At 38.1% G+C, this 19454-nt stretch overlaps 9 protein-coding genes and 1 pseudogene across 9 annotated transcripts; all 10 read right to left on the reverse strand.

Annotated features, from left to right (window-relative positions):
* Positions 1-418: 418 nt before the first annotated feature.
* LOC133398856 (trichohyalin-like) lies at positions 419-1969 on the reverse strand (the record flags this gene model as incomplete). The annotated part of the gene is made up of 1 exon (XM_061670040.1): positions 419-1969. A coding segment is annotated over one exon (1551 nt), but the record flags the coding sequence as incomplete, so codon positions are not given.
* A 185-nt stretch (positions 1970-2154) lies between these two features.
* Positions 2155-4206, reverse strand: LOC133398859 (trichohyalin-like; the record flags this gene model as incomplete). The annotated part of the gene is made up of 2 exons (XM_061670044.1): positions 2155-2341; positions 2930-4206. Coding segments are annotated over 2 exons (1464 nt in total), but the record flags the coding sequence as incomplete, so codon positions are not given.
* A 565-nt stretch (positions 4207-4771) lies between these two features.
* On the reverse strand, positions 4772-6208 carry LOC133398866 (trichohyalin-like; the record flags this gene model as incomplete). The annotated part of the gene is made up of 1 exon (XM_061670050.1): positions 4772-6208. A coding segment is annotated over one exon (1437 nt), but the record flags the coding sequence as incomplete, so codon positions are not given.
* A 212-nt stretch (positions 6209-6420) lies between these two features.
* Positions 6421-8282, reverse strand: LOC133398860 (trichohyalin-like; the record flags this gene model as incomplete). The annotated part of the gene is made up of 2 exons (XM_061670045.1): positions 6421-7534; positions 7939-8282. Coding segments are annotated over 2 exons (1458 nt in total), but the record flags the coding sequence as incomplete, so codon positions are not given.
* A 199-nt stretch (positions 8283-8481) lies between these two features.
* Positions 8482-10178, reverse strand: LOC133398862 (trichohyalin-like; the record flags this gene model as incomplete). Its single annotated transcript, XM_061670046.1, has 2 exons — positions 8482-9901; positions 10102-10178. Coding segments are annotated over 2 exons (1497 nt in total), but the record flags the coding sequence as incomplete, so codon positions are not given.
* A 198-nt stretch (positions 10179-10376) lies between these two features.
* Positions 10377-11912, reverse strand: LOC133398865 (trichohyalin-like; the record flags this gene model as incomplete). The annotated part of the gene is made up of 1 exon (XM_061670049.1): positions 10377-11912. A coding segment is annotated over one exon (1536 nt), but the record flags the coding sequence as incomplete, so codon positions are not given.
* A 249-nt stretch (positions 11913-12161) lies between these two features.
* Positions 12162-13875, reverse strand: LOC133398858 (trichohyalin-like; the record flags this gene model as incomplete). The annotated part of the gene is made up of 3 exons (XM_061670043.1): positions 12162-12295; positions 12500-13171; positions 13269-13875. Coding segments are annotated over 3 exons (1413 nt in total), but the record flags the coding sequence as incomplete, so codon positions are not given.
* Positions 13876-14061: 186 nt separating this feature from the next.
* LOC133398863 (trichohyalin-like) lies at positions 14062-15615 on the reverse strand (the record flags this gene model as incomplete). Its single annotated transcript, XM_061670047.1, has 1 exon — positions 14062-15615. A coding segment is annotated over one exon (1554 nt), but the record flags the coding sequence as incomplete, so codon positions are not given.
* A 291-nt stretch (positions 15616-15906) lies between these two features.
* LOC133398864 (trichohyalin-like) lies at positions 15907-17511 on the reverse strand (annotated as a pseudogene).
* A 206-nt stretch (positions 17512-17717) lies between these two features.
* Positions 17718-19386, reverse strand: LOC133398857 (trichohyalin-like; the record flags this gene model as incomplete). The annotated part of the gene is made up of 3 exons (XM_061670041.1): positions 17718-18183; positions 18318-19242; positions 19350-19386. Coding segments are annotated over 3 exons (1428 nt in total), but the record flags the coding sequence as incomplete, so codon positions are not given.
* Positions 19387-19454: the final 68 nt, after the last annotated feature.

The following is a 19454-nucleotide window of genomic DNA, read 5'->3' on the forward strand; positions in this document are numbered from 1 at the left end:
CTCTTTCTCTCTCTCTTCTCTCTTCTCTTCTCTTCTTCTCTTTTCTTCTTCTCTCTTCTTCTTCTCTTCTTCTTCTCTCTTCTTCTCTTCTCTTCTTCTTCTCTTTCTCTTCTCTCTCTTCTCTCTTCTTCTCTTCTCTTTCTTCCTTCTCTTCTTTTCTCTTCTTCTTTCTTCTCTCTTCTCTTTCTCTCTCTTTCTTTCTCTTCTCTTCTTCTCTTCTCTCTCTTTCTCTCTCTCTCTTCTCCTCTTCTTTCTTCTCTCCTCTCTTCTTTCTTCTCTTCTCTCTTCTCTTCTCTTTCTTCTCTTCTCTTCTCTCTTTCTCTTCTTCTCTTCTCTTCTTTCTCTCTCTTCTCTCTCTTCTTTCTCTCTTCTCTTCTCTCTTCTCTTCTTCTCTTCTCTCTCTTTCTTCTCTTCTTTCTCTTCTTTCTTCTCCTTTCTTCTTCTTCTCTCTTTCTCTTCTCTTCTCTTCTTTCTCTCTCTCCTCTTTCTCTCTCTCTTCTTCTCTTCTCTCTTTCTCTCTCTCTTCTCTTCTCTTCTCTTCTCTTCTCTCTTCTCTTCTTTCTTCTCTTCTTCTTCTCTTCTTCTCTTCTCTTCTTCTTCTTTCTCTTCTTCTCTTCTCTTCTTCTCTTCTCTTCTTCTTCTCTCTCTTCTCTTCTCTCTTCTTCTCTTCTTCTCTTCTTTCTCTTTCTTCTCTTCTTCTCTTCTCTCTTCTCTCTCTTCTCTTTCTCTCTCTCCTCTCTTTCTCTTCTTCTCTTCTCTCTTCTCTCTCTCTCCTTCTTCTCTTCTCTCTCTTCTCTTCTTTCTTCTCTTCTTCTCTTTCTCTCTTCTCTCTCTTCTTCTCTCTTCTCTTCTCTTCTCCTTTCTCTTCTTCTTCTTCTCTTCTCTTCTCTCTCTCTTCTCTCTTTCTTCCTTCTTCTCTTCTTCTCTCTTCTCTTCTTCTTTTCTTCTCTTCTCTTCTCTCTCTTCTCTTTCTCTCTTCTTCTCTTCTCTTCTTCTTCTTCTTCTCTTCTTTCTTCTCTCTATCTCTCTTCTCTCTTCTCTTTTCTCTCTCTCTTCTCTTCTTCTTTCTTCTTCTCTCTTCTTTTCTCTCTCTTCTCTCTCTCTCTTTTCTTCTCTTCTCTTCTTCTTCTCTTCTTTCTTTCTTCTTCTTCTCTCTTCTCTCTCTTCTCTCTTCTTTCTTTCTCTTTCTCTTCTTCTCTCTCTCTCTTCTTCTTCTTCTCTCTCTCTTCTCCTTCTCTCTTCTTCTCTTCTCTCTCTTTTCTCTTCTTCTTCTCTTCTCTCTTTCTTCTCTCTCTCTTTCTTCTCTCTCTTCTTCTCTTCTTCTTTCTCTCTCTTCTCTTCTCTTCTTCTCTTCTCTCTCTCTTTCTCTCTCTTCTTCTCTTCTTCTCTTTCTTCTCTTCTTTCTTCTTCCTCTCTCTTTCTCTCCTCTTTCTTCTCTCTCTTCTTCTCTCTTTCTTCTTCTCTCTTCTTTCTTCTTCTCTTCTCTCTCTCTTCTCTTCTCTTCTCTCTTCTTTCTTCTCTTTCTCTCTCTCTCTTCTTTCTCTTCTCTCTCTTCTCTTCTTCTCTTCTTCTCTTCTTCTTCTTCTCTTCTCTCTCTTCTTCTCTTCTCTCTCTTCTTCTCTTCTCTCCTCTCTTCTTTCTCCTTTCTCTCTCTCTTCTCTCTCTCTCTCTCTCTTCTCTCTTCTTCTCTCTTCTCTCTCTCTCTTCTCTTCTCTTCTTCTCTCTTCTTCTTCTTCTTCTCTCTCTCTTCTTCTTTCTCTCTTCTCTCTTCTTCTCTCTCTCTCTTCTCTTCTTTCTCTCTTCTTCTCTTCTTCTCTCTCTCTCTTCCTCTCTTCTTCTCTTCTCTCTTTCTTCTCTCCTCTCTTCTCTCTCTCTTTCTCTTCTTCTTCTTTCTTTCTCTCTCTCTTCTTCTTCTCTCTCTTCTTTCTCTTCTTCTCTTCTCTCTCTTCTCTCCTCTCTTCTCTCTTTCTTCTTCTCTTCTTCTCTCTTCTCTTCTTCTCTTTCTCTTCTTCTCTCTCTCTTCTTCTTCTCTCTCTCTTCTCTCTTCTCTTCCTCTCTTCTTCTCTTCTCTTCTTCTTCTCTCTCTCTCTTCTTTCTCTTTCTCTTCTTCTCTCTCTCCTCTTTCTTCTCTCTCTCTCCTTCTCTTCTCTTCTCTTCTCTTCTCTCTCTCTTCTCTTCTCTTTCTCTCTCTCTTCTCTTCTCTTCTTCTCTCTTCTCTTCTCTCTCTTTCTCTTCTTCTTTCTCTCTTCTTTCTTCTCTTCTCTCTTTCTCTCTTCTCTCTCTTCTTCTCTCTTCTCTTCTCTTCTTCTCTTCTCTTTCTCTCTCTCTTTCTTCTCTCTTCTCTCTTCTCTTTCTCTTCTTCTTCTCTTCTCTCTTCTTCTCCTCTCTTCTCTTCTCTTCTCTTCTCTCTTTCTTCTTCTTCTCTTCTCTCTTCCTTCTCTTCTTCTCTCTCTTCTCTTCTTCTTCTCTTTCTCTCTTCTCTTCTCTCTTCTCTCTTCTCTCTCTCTTTCTTCTCTTCTTTCTTCTCTTCTTCTCTCTTCTCTCTTCTTTCTCTTCTTCTCTCTCTCTTCTCTCTCTCTTCTTCTTCTTTCTCTCTTCTTCTCTCTTCTCTTCTCTCTCTTTCCTTCTTCTTTCTCTCTCTTCTCTTCTCTCTCTTCTCTTTCTCTCTCTCTCTCTTTCTCTCTCTTTCTCTCTTCTCTTCCTTCTCTTCTCTCTCTTCTCTTCTCTCTCTCTCTTCTTTCTCTTCTTTCTCTCTTCTCTTCTCTCTTCTTCTCTTCTCTCTTCTCCTCTTCTTTCTTCTCTCTCTCTTCTTCTCTTCTCTCTTTTCTCTCTCTCTCTTTCTCTTCTCTCTCTTCTCTCTCTTCTCTCTTTCCTTTCTTCTCTCTCTCTTCTCTCTTCTCTCTCTTTTCTCTCTTCTCTCTCTTCTCTTCTCTTCTCTCTTCTTTCTCTCTCTTCTTCTCTCTTCTCTTCTCTCTTCTCTCTCTTCTTTTCTTCTCTCCTCTTCTCTCTCTTTCTTCTCTTCTCTTCTCTTCTCTCTCTTCTCTCTTCTTCTTCTCTTCTCTCTTCTTCTCTCTCTTCTCTCTCTCTCTCTTCTTCTCTCTCTCTTCTCTCTTCTCTCTCTTTCTCTTCTTCTCTTCTTCTTCTCTCTCTCTTTCTCTCTCTCTTCTTCTCTCTTCTCTTTCTTCTCTCTTCTCTTCTCTCTTTCTCTTCTCTCTTTCTCTCTTCTCTCTCTTCTTTCCTTCTTCTCTCTTTCTTCTTCTCTTTCTCTTCTTCTCTCTTCTTTCTTCTTCTCTCTTTCTCTCTCTCTCTCTTCTTCTCTTCTCTTTCTCTCCTTTTCTCTCTCTCTTCTCTCTTCTCTCTCTCATCTTCTTTCTCTCTCTTTCTCTTCTCTCTTCTTCTTTCTCTCTCTCTCTTCTTCTCTTTCTTCTCTTCTCTTCTCTCTCTTCTTTCTCTCTTCTCTCTTCTCTCTCTTCTCTCTTTCCTCTTCTCTTCTTCTCTCTTCTTCTTCTCTTCTTTTCTCTCCTCTTCTTCTCCTCTTCTCTTCTTCTCTCTTCTCTCTCTCTCTCTCTTCTCTCTTCTTCTCTCTTCTCTCTCTCTTCTCTCTCTTCTCTCTTCTCTCTTCTCTCTCTTCTCTTCTTCTCTCCTCTTCTTTCTCTTCCTCTTCTTCTCTTCTCTTTCTCTTCTCTTCTCTTCTTCTCTCTCTCTTCTTCTCTCTCTCTTCTTCTCTCTTCTCTCTTCTTCTTTCTCTTTCTCTCTTCTTCTCTTCTCTCTTCTTTCTCTTCTTCTCTTCTCTTCTCTCTTCTCTCTTTCTCTTCTTCTCTCTTTCTTCTCTCTTCTCTCTCTTCTTCTCTCTTTCTCTCTCTCTTCTTCTTCTCTCTCTTCTCTTTCTCTCTTCTTCTCTCTCTTCTCTTCTCTCTCTCTTCTTCTCTTTCTTCTTTCTTTCTTCTCTCTTCTTCTTCTCTCTCTCTTCCTCTTCTTTCTCTCTTCTCTCTTCTTCTTCTCTTCTCTCTCTCTCTCTCTCTCTTCTCTTCTCTTCTTCTCTTCTCTTCTCCTTCTCTCTCTTCTCTTCTCTCTTTCTTCTCTCTCTCTTTCTCTTCTCTCTTCTCTCTCTTCTCTTTCTTCTCTCTTTCTCTCTCTCTCTTCTCTTCTCTTCTCTCTCTTTCTTCTCTCTCTTCTCTCTTCTTTCTCTTCTCTCTTCTCTCTCTTCTTCTCTCTTCTCTCTTCTTCTCTTTCTCTCTTCTTCTTCTCTTCTTCTCTCTCTCTTCTTTCTCCTTTCTCTCTCTCTTCTCTTCTTTCTCTCTCTCTTCTTCTTTTCTTCTCTTCTTCTCTCTCTTCTCTTTCTCTTCTCTCTTCTTCTCTCTTCTTCTTCTTCTCTTCTCTTTCTCTCTTCTCTTCTTTCTCTCTTCTTCTCTCTCTCTCTTCTCTCTCTTCTTCTCTCTTCTTCTCTCTCTCTCTTCTCTCTCTTCTCTTCTTCTTCTCTTCTCTCTTTCTCTTCTCTCTTCTCTTCTCTCTCTTCTTCTCTCTTCTCTCTCTTCTCTTCTCTCTTCTCTTTCTCTTCTCTCTTCTCTCTCTTCTCTTTCTCTTCTTCTCTCTTCTCTCTTCTCTCTTCTTTCTCTCTCTCTCTCTTCTCTCTTTCTTCTTCTCTCTTCTCTTCTTCTTTCTCTCTTCTTCTTCTTTCTCTCTTCTCTCTTCTCTCTTCTTCTCTCTCTTTCTTCTCTTCTTTCTCTTCTCTCTTTCTCTTCTCTCTCTTTCTTCTTCTCTTCTTTCTCTTCTCTCTCTTCTTCTCTCTCTCTTCTCTTTCTTCTCTCTTCTTCTCTTCTTCTCTTCTCTCTTCTCTCTTCTCTTCTCTTTCTTCTCTTCTCTTCTCTTCTCTTTCTCTTCTCTCCTTCTTCTTTCTCTCTCTTCTCTTCTCTTCTCTCTTTCTTCTCTTCTCTTCTCTTCTCTTCTCTCTCTTTCTTCTCTCTTCTCTCTCTTCTTCTCTTCTCTTCTCTCTCTCTTTCTCTTCTCTTCTTCTCTTCTTTCTTCTCTTCTCTCTTCTTCTCTTTCTCTCTCTTCTCTTCTTTCTCTCTTCTCTCTTTCTCTTCTCTCTCTCTCTTCTCTTCTTCTTTCTCTCTCTCTTCTCTCTTCTCTCTTCTCTCTTTCTCTTCTTCTCTTCTCTTCTTCTCTTTCTCTCTTTCTTCTTCTCTCTTCTCTCTCTTCTCTCTTTCTCTCTTTCTTCTTCTCTCTTCTCTTCTCTTCTTCTTCTCTCTTCTTTCTCTTCTCTCTCTTCTTCTCTCTCTCTTTCTCTCTTCTCTTCTCTCTTCTTCTTCTCTCTCTTTCTCTTCTTCTCTTCTTTCTCTCCTTCTCTTCTCTCTTCTTTCTCTTCTTCTCTCTTCTCTCTTTTCTTCTCTCTCTCTTTCTCTTCTTCTCTCTTCTTCTCTTCTCTCTTCTCTCTTCTCTCTTCTCTTCTCTCTCTCTTCTCTCTTCTCTCTCTTCTCTTCTTTCTCTTCTCTCTTTCTCTCTCTTCTCTCTCTTCTCTTCTCTCTTCTTCTCCTTTCTCTCTTCTTCTCTCTCTTCTTCTCTTCTCTTCTCTTTCTCTCTCTTCTTCTTCTTCCTCTCTTCTTCTCTCTTCTCTTCTTCTCTTCTCTTCTTTCTTCTCTCTTCTCTCTCTTCTCTTCTTCTCTTCTCTTCTCTTTCTCTTCTCTCTTCTTTCTTCTCTCTCTCTTCTCTTCTCTTCTCTTCTCTCTTTCTTCTTCTCTCTTCTCTCTTCTCTTCTCTCTTCTTCTCTTCTTTCTCTTTCTCTTCTCTTCTCTTCTCTTCTTCTCTCTTTCTCCTCTCTTTCTCTTTCTCTCTCTTCTTCTCTCTTTCTTCTCTCTTCTCTCTCTTTCTTCTCTTCTCTTCTCTTCTTCTCTTCTTCTTTCTTCTTCTCTTCTCTTCTTTCTCTCTCTTTCTTCTTCTCTCTCTTTCTCTCTTCTCTTCTCTTCTCTTCTTCTTCTTCTCTCTTCTCTCTTCTTTCTTCTCTTCTTCTCTTCTCTCTTTCTTCTCTCTTTCTCTTCTTTCTCTTCTCTCTTTCTCTTCTCTTCTTCTCTTCTCTCTCTCTTCTCTTCTCTTCTCTTTCTTCTCTTCTTCTTTCTCTTTCTTCTTCTCTTCTTCTCTTCTCTTCTCTCTCTTCTTCTTTCTCTCTTCTCTTCTTCTCTCTTCTTCTCTTCTTTCTCTCTTCTCTCTTCTCTTTCTCTCTTCTTTCTTCTTCTCTCTCTCTTCTTCTCTTTCTCTCTTCTCTCTCTTCTCTCTTCTTTCTCTCTTTCTTCTCTTCTTCTCTCTCTTTCTTCTCTTCTCTCTTCTCTTCTCTCTCTCTTTCTCTCTTCTTCTTCTCTTTCTTCTCTCTCTCTTCTTCTTTCTTCTCTCTTCTCTTCTCTCTCTTCTCTTCTCTCTTCTCTCTCTTCTCTTCTTTCTTTCTCTTCTTCTCTTCTCTTCTTCTCTTCTCTTCTCTCTTCTTCTCTTCTCTCTTTCTCTTCTCTTTTCTCTTCTCTTCTTCTTTCTCTCTTCTCTCTTCTTCTTTCTCTTCTTCTCTCTCTTCTCTTCTTCTCTCTTTCTCTCTCTTTCTCTTCTTCTTCTTTCTCTCTCTTCTCCTCTTTCTTCTTCTCTTTCTCTTCTTCTCTCTCTTCTTCTCTTCTCTCTTCTCTTCTCTTCTCTTCTTCTTCTCTTCTTTCTTCTCTTTCTCTTCTTCTCTTTCTCTCTCTTCTCTTCTCTTTCTCTCTCTTCTTCTCTTCTCTTCTCTTTCTCTCTTCTCTCTTCTTCTTTCTCTTCTTCTCTTCTTCTTCTCTTTCTCTTTCTCTCTTCTCTCTTTCTTCTCTCTTCTCTCTCTCTTTCTCTTCTCTCTTCTCTCTTCTTTCTCTTCTCTTCTCTCTTCTCTTCTCTTTCTCTTCTCTTCTTCTCTCTTCTTTCTCTTCTTCTTTCTTCTCTTCTTCTCTCTTCTTCTTCTCTTCTTCTCTTTCTTCTCTCTTCTTCTTCTCTTCTCTTCTTTCTTCTCTTTCTTCTCTTCTCTCTCTTCTCTTCTCTCTTCTTTCTCTCTTCTTTCTCTTTCTTCTCTTCTTCTTCTCTTTCTCTCTTCTCTTCTCTTCTCTCTTTCTTCTCTCTCTTTCTTCTCTTCTCTTCTTCTCTCTCTCTTCTCTCCTTTCTCTTCTTCTCTTCTCTTCTCTCTTCTCTTCTCTCTCTCTTCTCTTCTTTCTCTCTTTCTTCTTTTCTTCTTCTCTCTTCTCTTCTCTTTTCTCTTCTCTCTCTTCTCTCTTCTTCTTCTCTTCTCTCTCTTCTCTCTCTTCTTCTCTTCTCTCTCTCTTTTCTTCTCTTCTCTCTTTCTCTCTTCTCTTCTCTTCTTTCTCTTCTTCTCTTCTTCTCTTCTCTTCTCTCTTCTTCTCTCTCTTTCTCTTCTCTCTTCTTCTTCTCTTCTCTCTCTTCTCTTTCTCTTCTCTTCTCTTCTTCTCTTCTCTTCTCTCTTCTTCTTCTTCTCTCTCTCTTTCTCTTCTTCTCTCTTTCTCTTTTCTCTTCTTCTCTCTCTCTTCTTCTTCTCTTTCTTTCTCTCTTCTCTTCTCTCTCTTTCTCTCTTCTCTTTCTTCTTCTCTCTTCTCTTCTCTCTTCTCTTCTTCTTCTTCTCTTTCTCTTCTTCTTCTCTCTCTCTTCTCTTCTCTTCTTCTCTTCTCTTTCTTCTCTCTTCTTCTCTCTTTCTTCTCTCTTCTTCTCTCTTCTTCTCTCCTCTTCTTCTCTCTCTCTTCTTCTCTTTCTCTTCTCTCTTCTTTCTCTTCTCTTCTCTCTTCTCTTCTCTTCTTCTTTCTCTTTCTCTCTTCTCTTCTCTTCTCTCTTCTTCTCTTCTCTCTTTCTCTTCTCTCTTCTCTCTTCTTTCTCTTCTTTCTCTCTCTCTTCTTCTCTTCTCTCTTCTCTCTCTTTCTCTCTTCTTCTCTTCTCTTCTCTTTCTTCTTCTCTCTTCTCTTTCTCTCTTCTTCTCTTCTTTCTTCTTCTCTTCTCTTCTTTCTCTCTTTCTCTTCTCTTCTCTTCTTCTCTTTCTTCTCTCTCTCTCTTCTCTCTCTTCTTCTTCTCTCTTCTTCTCTTCTCTCTTCTCTTCTCTTCTCTTCTTCTCTCTTTCTTCTCTCTTCTCTTCTCTTTCTCTCTTCTCTCTTCTCTTCTTCTCTTCTTCTTCTTTCTTTCTTTCTCTCTCTTCTCTTCTTCTCTTCTCTCTTCTTTCTCTTCTTCTCTTCTTCTCTTCTTCTCTTCTCTCTTTCTTCTCTCTTCTCTTCTTTCTTCTCTCTCTTCTCTTCTCTTCTTCTCTTTCTCTTCTTCTCTTCTTCTCTCTCTCTTCTTCTCTCTCTTTCTTTCTTCTTCTCTTCTCTTCTCTTCTCTCTTCTCTTCTTCTCTCTTTCTCTCTCTTTCTTCTCTTCTCTTCTCTTCTTTCTTCTCTTTCTCTTCTTCTCTCTCTCTTCTCTTCTTCTTTCTCTTCTCTCTCTTCTTCTCTTCTTCTCTCTTCTCTCTCTCTTCTTTCTTCTCTTCTCTTCTTCTTCTCTCTTCTCTCTTCTCTTCTCTCTTCTCTTCTCTTCTCTTCTTTCTCTTCTCTTCTCTCTTCTTCTTCTCTCTTCTTCTTCTCTTTCTTCTCTTTCTCTTCTCTTCTTTCTTCTTCTCTCTTCTCTTCTCTTCTCTTTCTTCTCTTCTCTCTCTTCTCTTCTTTCTCTCTTCTCTTCTCTTCTCTTCTCTTTTCTCTCTTCTCTTCTCTTTCTTCTCTCTTTCTTCTCTCTTCTCTCTTTCTTCTCTCTTCTTCTCTTCTCTTCTTTCTCTTCTTCTTTCTCTCTTTCTTCTTTCTTTCTTTCTCTCTCTTCTCTCTCTTCTCTTTCTTCTCTCTTCTTTCTCTTCTTCTCTTCTCTTTCTCTCTTCTCTTCTTCTCTCTTCTTCTCTTCTCTCTCTTCTCTTCTCTTCTCTTCTTCTTCTCTTTCTCTTCTTTCTCTTCTCTTCTTCTCTTCTCTCTCTCTTCTTTCTTCTCTTCTTCTTCTCTCTCTCTTTCTCTTCTCTTCTCTCTCTTCTCTTCTTTCTCTTCTCTCTCTTTCTTTCTTCTCTTCTTCTTCTCTCTTCTTTCTCTTCTCTTCTCTCTTCTTCTTCTCTTCTTTCTCTCTCTCTTCTCTTCTTCTTTCTCTCTTTCTTCTCTTCTTCTCTTTCTCTCTCTCTTCTCTCTCTTTCTTCTCTTCTTTCTCTCTCTTCTCTTTCTCTTCTTCTTCTTCTCTTCTCTCTCTTCTTCTTCTCTTTCTCTTCTCTCTCTTCTTCTCTTTCTTCTCTTCTCTCTTTCTCTTCTCTTCTCTCTCTTCTCTCTCTTCTTCTCTCTTCTCTCTTCTTCTCTTTCTCTTCTCTCTTCTTCTCTTCTTTCTTCTCTCTCTTTCTCTTCTTCTCTCTTCTCTCTCTCTTCTCTTTCTTTCTCTTCTTCTTCTCTCTTCTTTCTTTCTTCTCTTTCTCTCTTCTTCTCTTCTCTCTTTCTCTTCTTCTTTCTTCTCTTCTCTTCTCTCTCTTTCTTCTCTCTCTCTTTCTTCTCTTCTCTTTCTTCTTTCTCTTCTCTCTTCTTCTTCTTCTCTTCTCTCTTCTTCTTTCTCTCTTCTTCTCTTCTTCTCTTCTCTCTTCTTCTCTTCTCTTCTCTTCTTTCTCTTCTTCTCTTCTCTCTTCTCTTCTCTCTTCTCTTCTTTCTTCTTCTCTCTTCTTTCTCTTTCTTCTCTTCTTCTCTTCTTCTCTTCTTTCTCTCTTCTTCTCTCTTCTCTCTTCTTCTCTTCTTTCTTCTTCTCTTCTTCTCTTCTTCTTCTCTTCTCTCTTCTCTTCTCTTTCTTCTTCTCTTCTCTCTTCTCTCTTTCTTTCTTCTCTTCTTCTTCTCTCTTTCTCTCTCTCTCTTCTCTTCTTCTTCTCTCTTTCTCTTCTCTCTCTTCTTTCTCTCTTCTCTCTCTTCTCTCTTTCTCTCTTCTCTCTTTCTTCTTTCTCTCTCTTTCTTTCTCTCTTCTTTCTTCTCTTCTCTCTCTTCTCTCTCTTTCTTCTTCTTCTCTCTTCTTCTTTCTCTCTTCTCTTCTCTCTTCTCTCTTCTTTTCTCTCTTCTTTCTCTCTTTCTCTCTCTTCTCTCTCTTCTTCTCTCTTTCTCTTCTTCTCTTTCTTCTTTCTTCTTCTCTCTTCTTTCTCTTCTCTTCTTTCTCTCTTCTCTTTCTCTTTCTTCTTCTTTCTTTCTCTCTTTCTCTTCTTCTCTCTTCTTTCTCTTTCTTCTTCTTCTTCTTTCTTTCTTTCTCTCTTCCTCTTCTTCTTCTCTTCTTCTCTTTCTCTCTCTTTCTCTTCTCTTCTTCTCTCTCTTCTCTTCTCTTCTTTCTCTCTTCTCTTCTTCTCTTCTCTTTCTCTCTTCTCTTTCTCTCTTCTTCTCTCTCTTCTTCTTCTTCTCTCTTTCTTCTCTTCTCTCTTCTCTTCTTCTCTCTTCTTCTCTCTTCTCTTTCTCTCTTCTCTTCTCTCTTTCCTCTTCTTCTCTTTCTCTTCTTCTCTTCTTCTTCTCTCTTCTCTTCTTCTCTCTTCTTCTCTTCTTCTTTCTCTCTCTCTTCTCTTCTTCTTTCTCTCTCTTCTTCTCTTTCTCTCTTCTTTCTTCTTCTCTTTCTCTCTTCTTCTCTTCTTCTTCTCTTTCTCTTCTTCTTCTCTTTCTTCTTCTTTCTCTCTTCTCTTCTCTCTTTCTTCTCTCTCTTCTTCTCTTCTCTCTCTTCTCTCTTTCTCTCTCTTCTTCTCTTCTCTTCTCTTCTTTCTCTTCTTCTTCTCTCTCTTCTTCTCTTCTCTTCTTCTCTTCTCTTTCTCTCTTCTCTCTTCTCTTTCTCTTCTCTCTTCTCTCTTCTTCTCTCTTCTCTCTTCTCTCTTTCTTCTCTTCTTCTCTTCTCTTCTTTCTCTTCTTCTTCTCTCTCTTTCTTCTCTTCTTCTCTTTCTCTTTCTCTCTCTTCTCTCTTCTCTTCTTCTCTCTTTCTCTCTTCTTCTTTCTCTTCTTCTCTCTTCTTCTCTTCTTCTCTCTCTTCTTCTCTTCTTCTCTCTTCTTTCTTTCTTCTTCTTCTCTCTCTTTCTCTTCTCTCTTCTTTCTTCTTCTCTCTTCTCTTCTTCTCTTTCTCTTCTCTCTTCTCTCTTTCTTCTTCTTTCTCTTCTCTCTTTCTCTCTCTCTTCTTTCTCTCTCTTCTTTCTCTTCTTCTCTCTTTCTTCTTTCTCTTCTCTTCTTCTTCTCTCTCTCTTCTTCTTTCTTCTTTTCTCTCTTCTCTTCTCTCTTTCTCTCTTCTTCTCTTCTCTTTCTTCTCTCTTCTCTTTCTTCTTCTCTTTCTTCTCTCTTCTCTTCTCTTCTCTTCTTTCTTCTCTTTCTTCTTTCTCTCTCTCTTCTCTTTCTTCTCTCTTTCTCTTCTTCTTTCTTTCTTCTCTCTTCTCTTTCTTCTCTCTCTCTTTCTTCTTCTCTTCTCTTCTCTCTCTCTTTCTCTTCTTTCTCTTCTTCTCTCTTCTCTCTTCTTTCTTCTCTTCTCTCTTTCTTCTCTCTCTTCTCTTCTTTCTCTTCTTCTCTTCTTCTCTTTCTTTCTCTTCTCTCTTCTTCTTTCTCTCTTTCTTCTCTTCTTCTCTCTTCTCTTCTCTTCTCTTCTCTTTCTTCTTCTTCTCTTTCTTCTCTCTTCTCTTCTTTCTCTCTTCTCTTCTCTCTTCTTCTCTTTCTCTCTTCTTCTCTTCTCTTCTTCTCTCTCTTCTCTCTTCTTTCTCTTCTCTTCTTCTTCTCTTCTCTTCTTCTCTTCTCTCTTCTCTTCTTCTTTCTCTTCTCTCTTCTCTTCTCTCTTCTCTTCTTCTTCTTCTCTTCTCTTCTTTCTCTTCTTTCTCTCTTCTCTTCTTCTCTTTCTCTCTCTTCTCTCTTCTTCTCTTCTCTCTTCTTCTTTCTCTCTCTTTCTTCTCTTCTTCTCTTCTTCTCTTCTTTCTTCTCTTCTTCTCTTCTCTTCTTCTTCTCTCTCTCTTTCTTTCTTCTCTCTTCTTCTCTTCTCTTCTTCTTTCTTCTCTCTTTCTTCTCTTTCTCTCTTCTTTCTCTTCTTCTCTCTTCTCTTTCTCTTCTTCTTTCTCTTCTCTCTTCTCTTTCTTCTCTTCTCTTCTCTCTTCTCTCTTCTTCTCTTCTTCTTCTTTCTCTTTCTTCTCTCTCTTCTTCTTTCTCTCTTCTCTTCTCTTCTCTCTTCTTCTTTCTCTTCTTCTCTTCTTCTTCTCTTCTTTCTCTCTTCTTCTCTTCTTCTCTTCTCTTTCTCTCTTCTCTTCTCTTCTCTCTTTCTCTCTTCTTTCTTCTCTTCTTCTCTTTCTCTTCTTCTTCTTCTTCTCTCTCTTCTCTTTCTTTCTTCTTCTTCTCTCTCTCTTCTTCTCTCTTTCTTTCTTTCTCTTCTTCTCTCTTCTTTCTCTTCTCTTTCTCTCTTTCTTCTCTCTTTCTCTTCTTTCTCTCTCTCTTCTCTCTCTTTCTTCTTCTTCTCTTTCTCTCTTCTTCTCTTCTCTTCTTCTTTCTCTTCTCTCTTTTCTCTCTTCTCTCTCTTTCTCTTCTCTCTTTCTTCTCTTCTCTTTCTCTCTTCTCTTCTTCTTTCTCTTCTCTTCTCTCTCTCTTCTCTCTTCTTCTTCTTCTCTTCTTCTCTTTCTTCTCTCTCTCTTCTCTCTTTCTTCTTCTTTCTCTTCTTCTTTCTCTTCTCTCTTTCTCTCTTCTCTCTCTTCTTTCTCTCTTCTCTTCTTTCTCTTCTTCTCTTCTTCTCTCTTCTTCTTCTTCTCTTTCTCTTCTTCTTTCTCTCTTCTTCTTCTCTCTTTCTCTTCTCTCTTCTTCTTCTCTTTCTTCTCTTCTTTCTCTCTTCTCTTCTTCTCTCTTCTCTTTCTCTTTCTTCTCTCTTCTTCTTTCTCTTCTTTCTTCTCTCTTCTTCTTCTCTCTCTTTCTTCTCTTCTTCTCTCTTCTCTTCTCTCTCTTCTCTTCTTCTTCTCTTCTTCTCTTTCTTCTTTCTTCTTCTCTCTTCTCTTCTTTCTTCTCTCTTCTCTTTCTCTTCTCTTCTTCTCTTCTTCTTTCTTCTCTCTTTCTCTCTTCTCTTCTTTCTCTTCTCTTCTTTCTCTTCTTTCTCTTCTCTTCTTCTCTCTTCTCTCTTTCTTCTTTCTCTTCTCTCTCTTCTTTCTTCTCTCTCTTCTCTCTTCTTCTCTTCTTCTCTCTTCTTTCTCTTCTTCTTCTTTCTTCTCTCTTTCTCTCTTCTCTCTTCTTCTTCTTTCTCTCTTCTTCTTTCTCTCTTTCTCTTCTTCTTCTCTTCTTCTCTCTTCTTCTTCTCTTTCTCTTCTTTCTCTTCTTCTTCTTCTCTTCTTTCTTCTTTCTCTTCTTCTCTCTTTCTCTTCTCTCTTTCTCTCTTCTTCTCTTCTTTCTTTCTCTCTTCTTCTCTCTTCTCTTTCTCTTTCTCTCTTTCTCTTCTCTTCTCTTCTTCTCTTTCTTCTCTTCTTTCTCTCTCTTCTTTCTCTCTCTCTTCTTCTCTTTCTTCTCTTTCTTCTCTTCTCTTCTTTCTCTTCTTCTCTCTTCTCTCTTTCTCTCTCTTCTTCTTCTCTTCTCTTCTTTCTCTTCTTCTCTCTTCTTTCTCTCTTTCTCTTCTCTCTCTTTCTTCTCTCTTCTCTCTCTTCGTTCTCTTCTCTTTCTTCTCTTCTTCTCTTCTCTCTTCTCTCTTCTCTTTCTTCTCTCTCTTCTTCTCTTCTTTCTTCTTCTCTCTTTCTTTCTTCTTCTCTTCTCTTCTCTTCTCTCTTTCTTCTCTTCTCTTCTCTTCTTCTTTCTCTCTTTCTTCTTCTTTCTTCTTCTCTCTTCTCTTTCTCTCTTCTCTTCTCTTCTCTCTCTCTTCTTTCTCTCTTCTCTTCTCTCTCTTTCTCTTCTTCTCTTCTTCTCTTCTCTTTCTCTTCTTCTTTCTTCTTCTCTCTTTCTCTCTTCTTCTTCTCTTCTCTTTCTCTCTTCTCTTTCTCTCTCTTCTCTTCTTCTCTCTTTCTCTCTTTCTCTTCTTTCTCTCTTCTTCTCTTTCTCTTCTTCTCTTTCTTTCTCTTCTCTCTTCTCTCTTCTTTCTCTTCTTCTTTCTCTTCTCTCTTTCTCTTCTTCTTCTTCTCTCTTCTTTCTTCTTTCTTCTTTCTCTTCTCTTCTCTCTTCTTTCTTCTCTTCTCTTCTTCTTCTCTCTTCTCTTTCTCTCTTCTCTTCTTCTTTCTCTTCTTCTTCTCTCTTCTCTTCTTCTTCTCTTCTCTCTCTCTTCTTTCTCTTCTTTCTCTTTCTCTCTCTTCTCTTTCTTCTCTTCTTCTTCTCTTCTTCTTCTCTCTTCTCTTCTCTCTTCTCTTCTCTTTCTCTTCTCTTCTTCTCTCTTTCTCTCTCTTTCTTTCTTCTTCTTTCTCTCTTCTTCTCTTCTCTTCTTCTCTCTCTTTCTTCTCTCTCTTTCTCTCTTTCTCTTCTCTCTTCTTCTTCTCTTCTCTTTCTCTTCTTCTCTTTCTTCTCTCTTCTTTCTCTTCTCTTTCTTCTTCTCTTCTTCTTCTCTTCTCTTCTTCTCTCTTTCTCTTCTCTCTTCTTCTCTTTCTCTCTTCTTCTTCTCTTCTCTTTCTTCTCTTCTCTCTTCTCTCTTCTTTCTCTTTCTTTCTTCTTCTTTCTCTCTTCTCTTCTTCTCTCTCTCTTCTCTTCTCTCTTTCTCTTCTCTTCTCTCTTCTTCTCTTCTTCTTCTTTCTCTCTTTCTTCTCTTTCTCTTCTTCTCTCTCTCTCTTCTTCTCTTCTTCTTTCTCTCTTCTTTCTTCTTCTCTTCTTCTTTCTCTCTTCTTCTTTTCTTCTCTCTTTCTCTTCTTCTCTCTCTTCTTCTCTTTCTTCTCTTCTTCTCTTCTCTCTTTCTTCTTCTCTTCTCTTTCTCTCTTCTTTCTCTCTCTTCTTCTTTCTCTTCTTTCTCTCTTCTTTCTCTCTTCTCTTCTTCTCTCTCTTCTTCTTTCTTCTCTTCTCTTTCTCTCTTCTCTTCTTTCTCTTCTCTTCTCTTCTCTTTCTCTTCTTCTCTTTCTTCTCTTCTCTTCTCTCTTCTCTCTTCTTCTCTTCTTCTTCTCTTTCTCTTCTCTCTCTTCTTCTTCTCTTCTTTCTCTTCTTCTTTCTTCTCTTCTTTCTTCTTTCTCTCTTCTCTTCTCTCTTTCTTCTCTTTCTTCTTTCTCTTCTCTCTCTTCTCTTTCTCTTCTCTTCTCTTCTCTTCTTTCTCTTCTCTTCTTTCTTCTCTCTTCTTCTTTCTCTTCTCTTCTTTCTCTCTTTCTTTCTTCTCTTCTCTTCTTTCTCTTTCTCTCTTTCTCTTCTCTTCTTCTTTCTTCTCTCTTTCTTCTTCTCTCTTCTTCTCTTTCTCTTCTTCTCTCTTTCTCTCTCTTCTCTTTCTCTCTTCTTTCTTCTCTTCTCTTCTCTCTTCTCTCTTTCTTCTCTTCTCTCTTCTCTTCTTCTTCTTCTCTTTCTCTTCTCTTCTTCTCTCTTTCTTCTTTCTCTTTCTCTTTCTCTCTTCTCTTTCTCTCTCTTCTCTCTTTCTTCTCTTCTTCTCTTCTTCTTTCTTCTTTCTCTCTCTCTCTTCTCTTTCTCTTCTCTTCTCTTCTTCTTTTCTTCTTCTCTTCTTCTTCTCTCTTTCTCTTCTTCTCTTTCTTCTCTTCTCTCTCTTTCTTCTCTTTCTCTTCTCTTCTTCTCTTCTTCTCTTCTTTTCTTTCTCTCTTTCTCTTCTTCTTCTCTCTTCTTCTCTTCTCTCTTTCTTTCTCTCTTCTCTCTTTCTCTCTTCTTCTCTTTCTTTCTCTTCTCTCTTCTTTCTTCTTCTCTCTTCTTCTCTCTTCTTCTCTTTCTCTTCTTCTTCTCTTTCTTCTTCTTCTCTTTCTTCTCTTCTTCTTCTTCTCTCTTCTTTCTCTTCTTCTCTTCTTCTCTCTCTTCTTCTTCTCTTTCTCTTCTTCTTCTCTTCTCTTCTTCTTCTTCTCTTCTCTCTCTTCTCTTCTCTTCTTCTCTTTCTTTCTCTTTCTCTTCTTCTTTTCTTTCTTTCTCTCTTTCTTCTTCTCTTCTTCTCTTTCTCTCTCTTTCTTTCTCTTCTCTCTTCTTTCTTCTTCTTCTCTCTTTCTTCTTCTCTTTCTCTTTCTCTTCTTTCTCTTCTCTTCTTCTCTCTCTTCTTTCTCTCTTTCTTCTCTTCTCTCTTCTTCTTCTTCTTTCTTCTTCTTTCTTCTCTTTCTCTTCTTTCTCTTTCTCTTCTTCTTCTTTCTCTCTCTTCTTTCTTCTTCTTCTTCTTTCTCTTTCTTCTCTTCTCTCTTTCTTCTCTTCTCTCTTCTCTTTCTCTTCTTCTTTCTCTTCTCTCTTCTTCTTTCTCTCTCTTCTTTCTTTCTTCTCTTCTCTTCTCTCTTTCTCTTCTTTCTCTTCTTCTTCTCTTTCTTCTTCTTCTCTTTCTCTTTCTCTCTTCTTTCTTTCTCTCTTCTCTTCTCTCTTCTCTTTCTCTCTTCTTCTCTTCTTCTCTTTCTTTCTTCTTCTCTTCTCTCTTTCTCTCTTCTCTTCTCTCTCTTCTTCTTTCTTCTTCTCTTCTTCTCTTTCTCTTTCTTCTCTCTTCTTCTTTCTTCTTCTCTCTTTCTCTTCTCTCTTCTTCTTTCTCTTCTCTTTCTCTTCTTCTTCTCTCTTTCTCTCTTCTTTCTCTTCTCTCTCTTTCTTCTCTTCTCTCTTTCTTCTTCTTCTTTCTTCTCTTCTTCTTTCTCTTCTCTTCTTTCTCTCTTCTTCTCTTCTCTTCTTCTTTCTCTTTCTCTTTCTCTCTTTCTTTCTTTCTCTCTTCTCTTCTCTTCTTCTCTTCTTTCTTCTCTTTCTTCTCTTCTTCTTCTCTCTCTTTCTTCTCTCTTTCTTCTTCTCTCTTCTCTTCTCTTTCTCTCTCTTCTCTTCTTCTTCTCTTCTTTCTCTTTCTCTCTTCTTCTTCTCTCTCTTTCTTCTCTTCTCTCTCTTCTCTTTCTCTTCTTCTCTCTTCTCTCTCTTTCTTCTCTTCTTTCTCTTCTTCTTTCTCTTCTTTCTTCTCTTCTCTTCTCTTTCTCTTCTCTTTCTTCTCTTCTTCTCTTCTTCTCTTCTCTTCTCTCTTCTTCTCTTTCTTCTCTCTTCTCTTCTTCTTTCTCTTCTCTCTTTCTCTCTCTTCTTCTTTCTCTCTTCTTTCTTCTCTTCTCTCTTTCTCTTCTTTCTCTCTTTCTTCTTCTTTCTTCTTCTTCTCTCTTCTCTTCTCTTCTTCTCTTCTCTCTTTCTCTTTCTCTCTTCTTTCTCTCTCTCTTCTCTTCTTCTCTTCTCTCTTCTTTCTCTTCTTTCTTCTTCTCTCTTCTCTCTTCTCTTTCTCTCTTTCTTCTCTTCTCTTCTCTTCTCTTCTTCTTTCTTCTTTCTCTCTTCTTCTCTTTCTTCTCTTCTTCTCTTCTCTTTCTTCTCTCTTCTCTTCTTCTCTCTTCTTCTTCTCTCTTCTTCTTCTCTCTTTCTCTTCTTCTTTCTTTCTTTCTCTTTCTCTTCTCTTTCTTCTCTTCTCTTTCTTCTTCTTTCTCTCTCTTCTTCTCTCTTCTCTTCTTCTCTTTCTTCTCTTTTCTCTCTTTCTCTTTCTTCTCTCTTCTCTTTCTTTCTTTCTCTTCTCTTCTTTCTCTTCTCTTCTTCTTCTCTCTCTTCTCTTCTTCTTCTCTTCTTCTTCTCTTCTTCTCTCTTTCTCTCTTTCTTCTTCTTCTTCTTCTCTTTCTCTCTTCTTCTTTCTCTTCTTCTCTCTTTCTTTCTCTTCTTTCTTCTTTCTCTTCTTCTCTTTCTTTCTTCTCTCTTCTCTTCTCTCTTCTTCTCTTTCTTCTCTTTCTCTTCTCTCTTCTTTCTCTCTTTCTCTCTTTCTCTCTTTCTTCTCTTCTTTCTCTCTTCTTTCTTCTTCTCTTTCTTCTCTCTTCTCTTCTTCTCTTCTCTCTTCTTCTTCTTCTCTTTCTTTCTTCTCTTCTTCTTTCTCTTCTTCTCTCTTCTCTTTCTTTCTCTTTCTCTTCTCTTCTTTCTCTTTCTTCTTCTCTTCTCTTCTTTCTCTTCTTCTCTTTCTCTCTTCTTCTCTCTTTCTTCTTCTCTCTTCTCTCTTCTTCTTCTTTCTCTTCTCTTCTTCTCTCTTTCTTCTCTTCTCTCTTTCTCTTCTCTTTCTCTCTTCTCTTCTCTCTCTTTCTCTTTCTCTCTCTTCTTCTCTTCTCTCTTCTTTCTCTTTCTCTTCTCTTCTCTTCTTTCTCTCTTCTTTCTCTTCTTTCTTCTTCTTTCTCTCTCTTCTTCTCTTCTCTTCTTCTTTCTCTCTCTTCTTCTTCTCTTTCTTCTTCTCTTTCTCTTCTCTCTTTCTTCTTCTCTCTTCTTCTTCTCTTTCTCTCTTCTCTCTTCTTTCTCTTCTTCTCTTTCTTCTTCTCTCTTCTCTCTTTCTCTTCTCTTCTCTTCTTCTCTCTTTCTTTCTTTCTCTTCTTTCTCTTTCTTCTTCTTTCTCTCTCTCTCTCTTCTCTCTCTTCTTTCTCTTTCTCTCTTCTTCTCTTCTTCTCTCTTTCTTTCTCTTTCTCTCTCTCTTTCTTTCTCTCTTCTTTCTTCTTTCTTCTCTTCTTCTTCTTCTCTCTTCTCTTTCTTCTCTTTTCTTCTCTTCTCTCTTCTTCTTCTCTCTCTTTCTTCTCTTCTCTTTCTTCTTCTTCTCTCTCTTCTCTCTTCTCTCTCTCTTCTTTCTCTTCTTCTCTTCTTTCTCTCTTCTCTTTTCTTCTCTTCTTTCTCTCTCTCTCTCTTTCTTTCTCTTCTCTCTCTCTTCTTCTCTTCTTCTTTCTCTCTCTCTTTCTTCTCTTCTCTTCTCTCTTTCTTTCTCTCTCTTTCTCTCTCTTCTCTTCTTCTCTCTTTCTCTTCTTTCTTTCTTCTTCTCTTCTTCTCTTTCTTCTTCTTCTTCTCTTCTCTCTCTTTCTCTCTTCTTTCTTCTCTCTCTTCTCTTCTCTTTCTCTCTTCTTCTCTTCTCTCTTCTCTTCTCTTCTCTCTTTCTCTCTTTCTCTTTCTCTCTTTCTTCTCTCTCTTCTCTTCTCTCTTTCTCTTCTTCTTCTCTCTTCTCTTTCTTTCTCTTCTTCTCTCTCTTTCTTCTTCTCTCTCTCTTCTCTTTCTTTCTCTTTCTTCTCTCTTCTTCTTCTTTCTCTCTTCTCTTTCTCTCTTCTCTTCTCTTTCTCTCTTCTCTTCTTTCTCTCTTCTCTTCTCTCTCTTTCTTCTTTCTTCTCTCTTTCTCTCTCTTCTTCTTCTTCTCTTCTTCCTCTTTCTTTCTCTTCTTCTCTTCTCTTTCTCTTCTCTTCTTCTCTTCTTTCTCTTCTCTTTCTCTTCTCTCTTCTCTTCTTTCTTCTCTTCTCTCTTCTCTCTCTTTCTTTCTCTTCTTCTTCTTCTCTTCTTCTTCTCTTCTCTCTCTCTTCTTCTTCTCTCTTTCTTTCTCTCTTCTTCTTCTCTTTCTTTCTCTTCTTTCTTC

The sequence above is a fragment of the Phycodurus eques genome, unplaced genomic scaffold, assembly GCF_024500275.1.
Source record: "Phycodurus eques isolate BA_2022a unplaced genomic scaffold, UOR_Pequ_1.1 contig_389, whole genome shotgun sequence".
In the NCBI taxonomy this organism is placed as follows: Eukaryota; Metazoa; Chordata; class Actinopteri; order Syngnathiformes; family Syngnathidae; genus Phycodurus; species Phycodurus eques.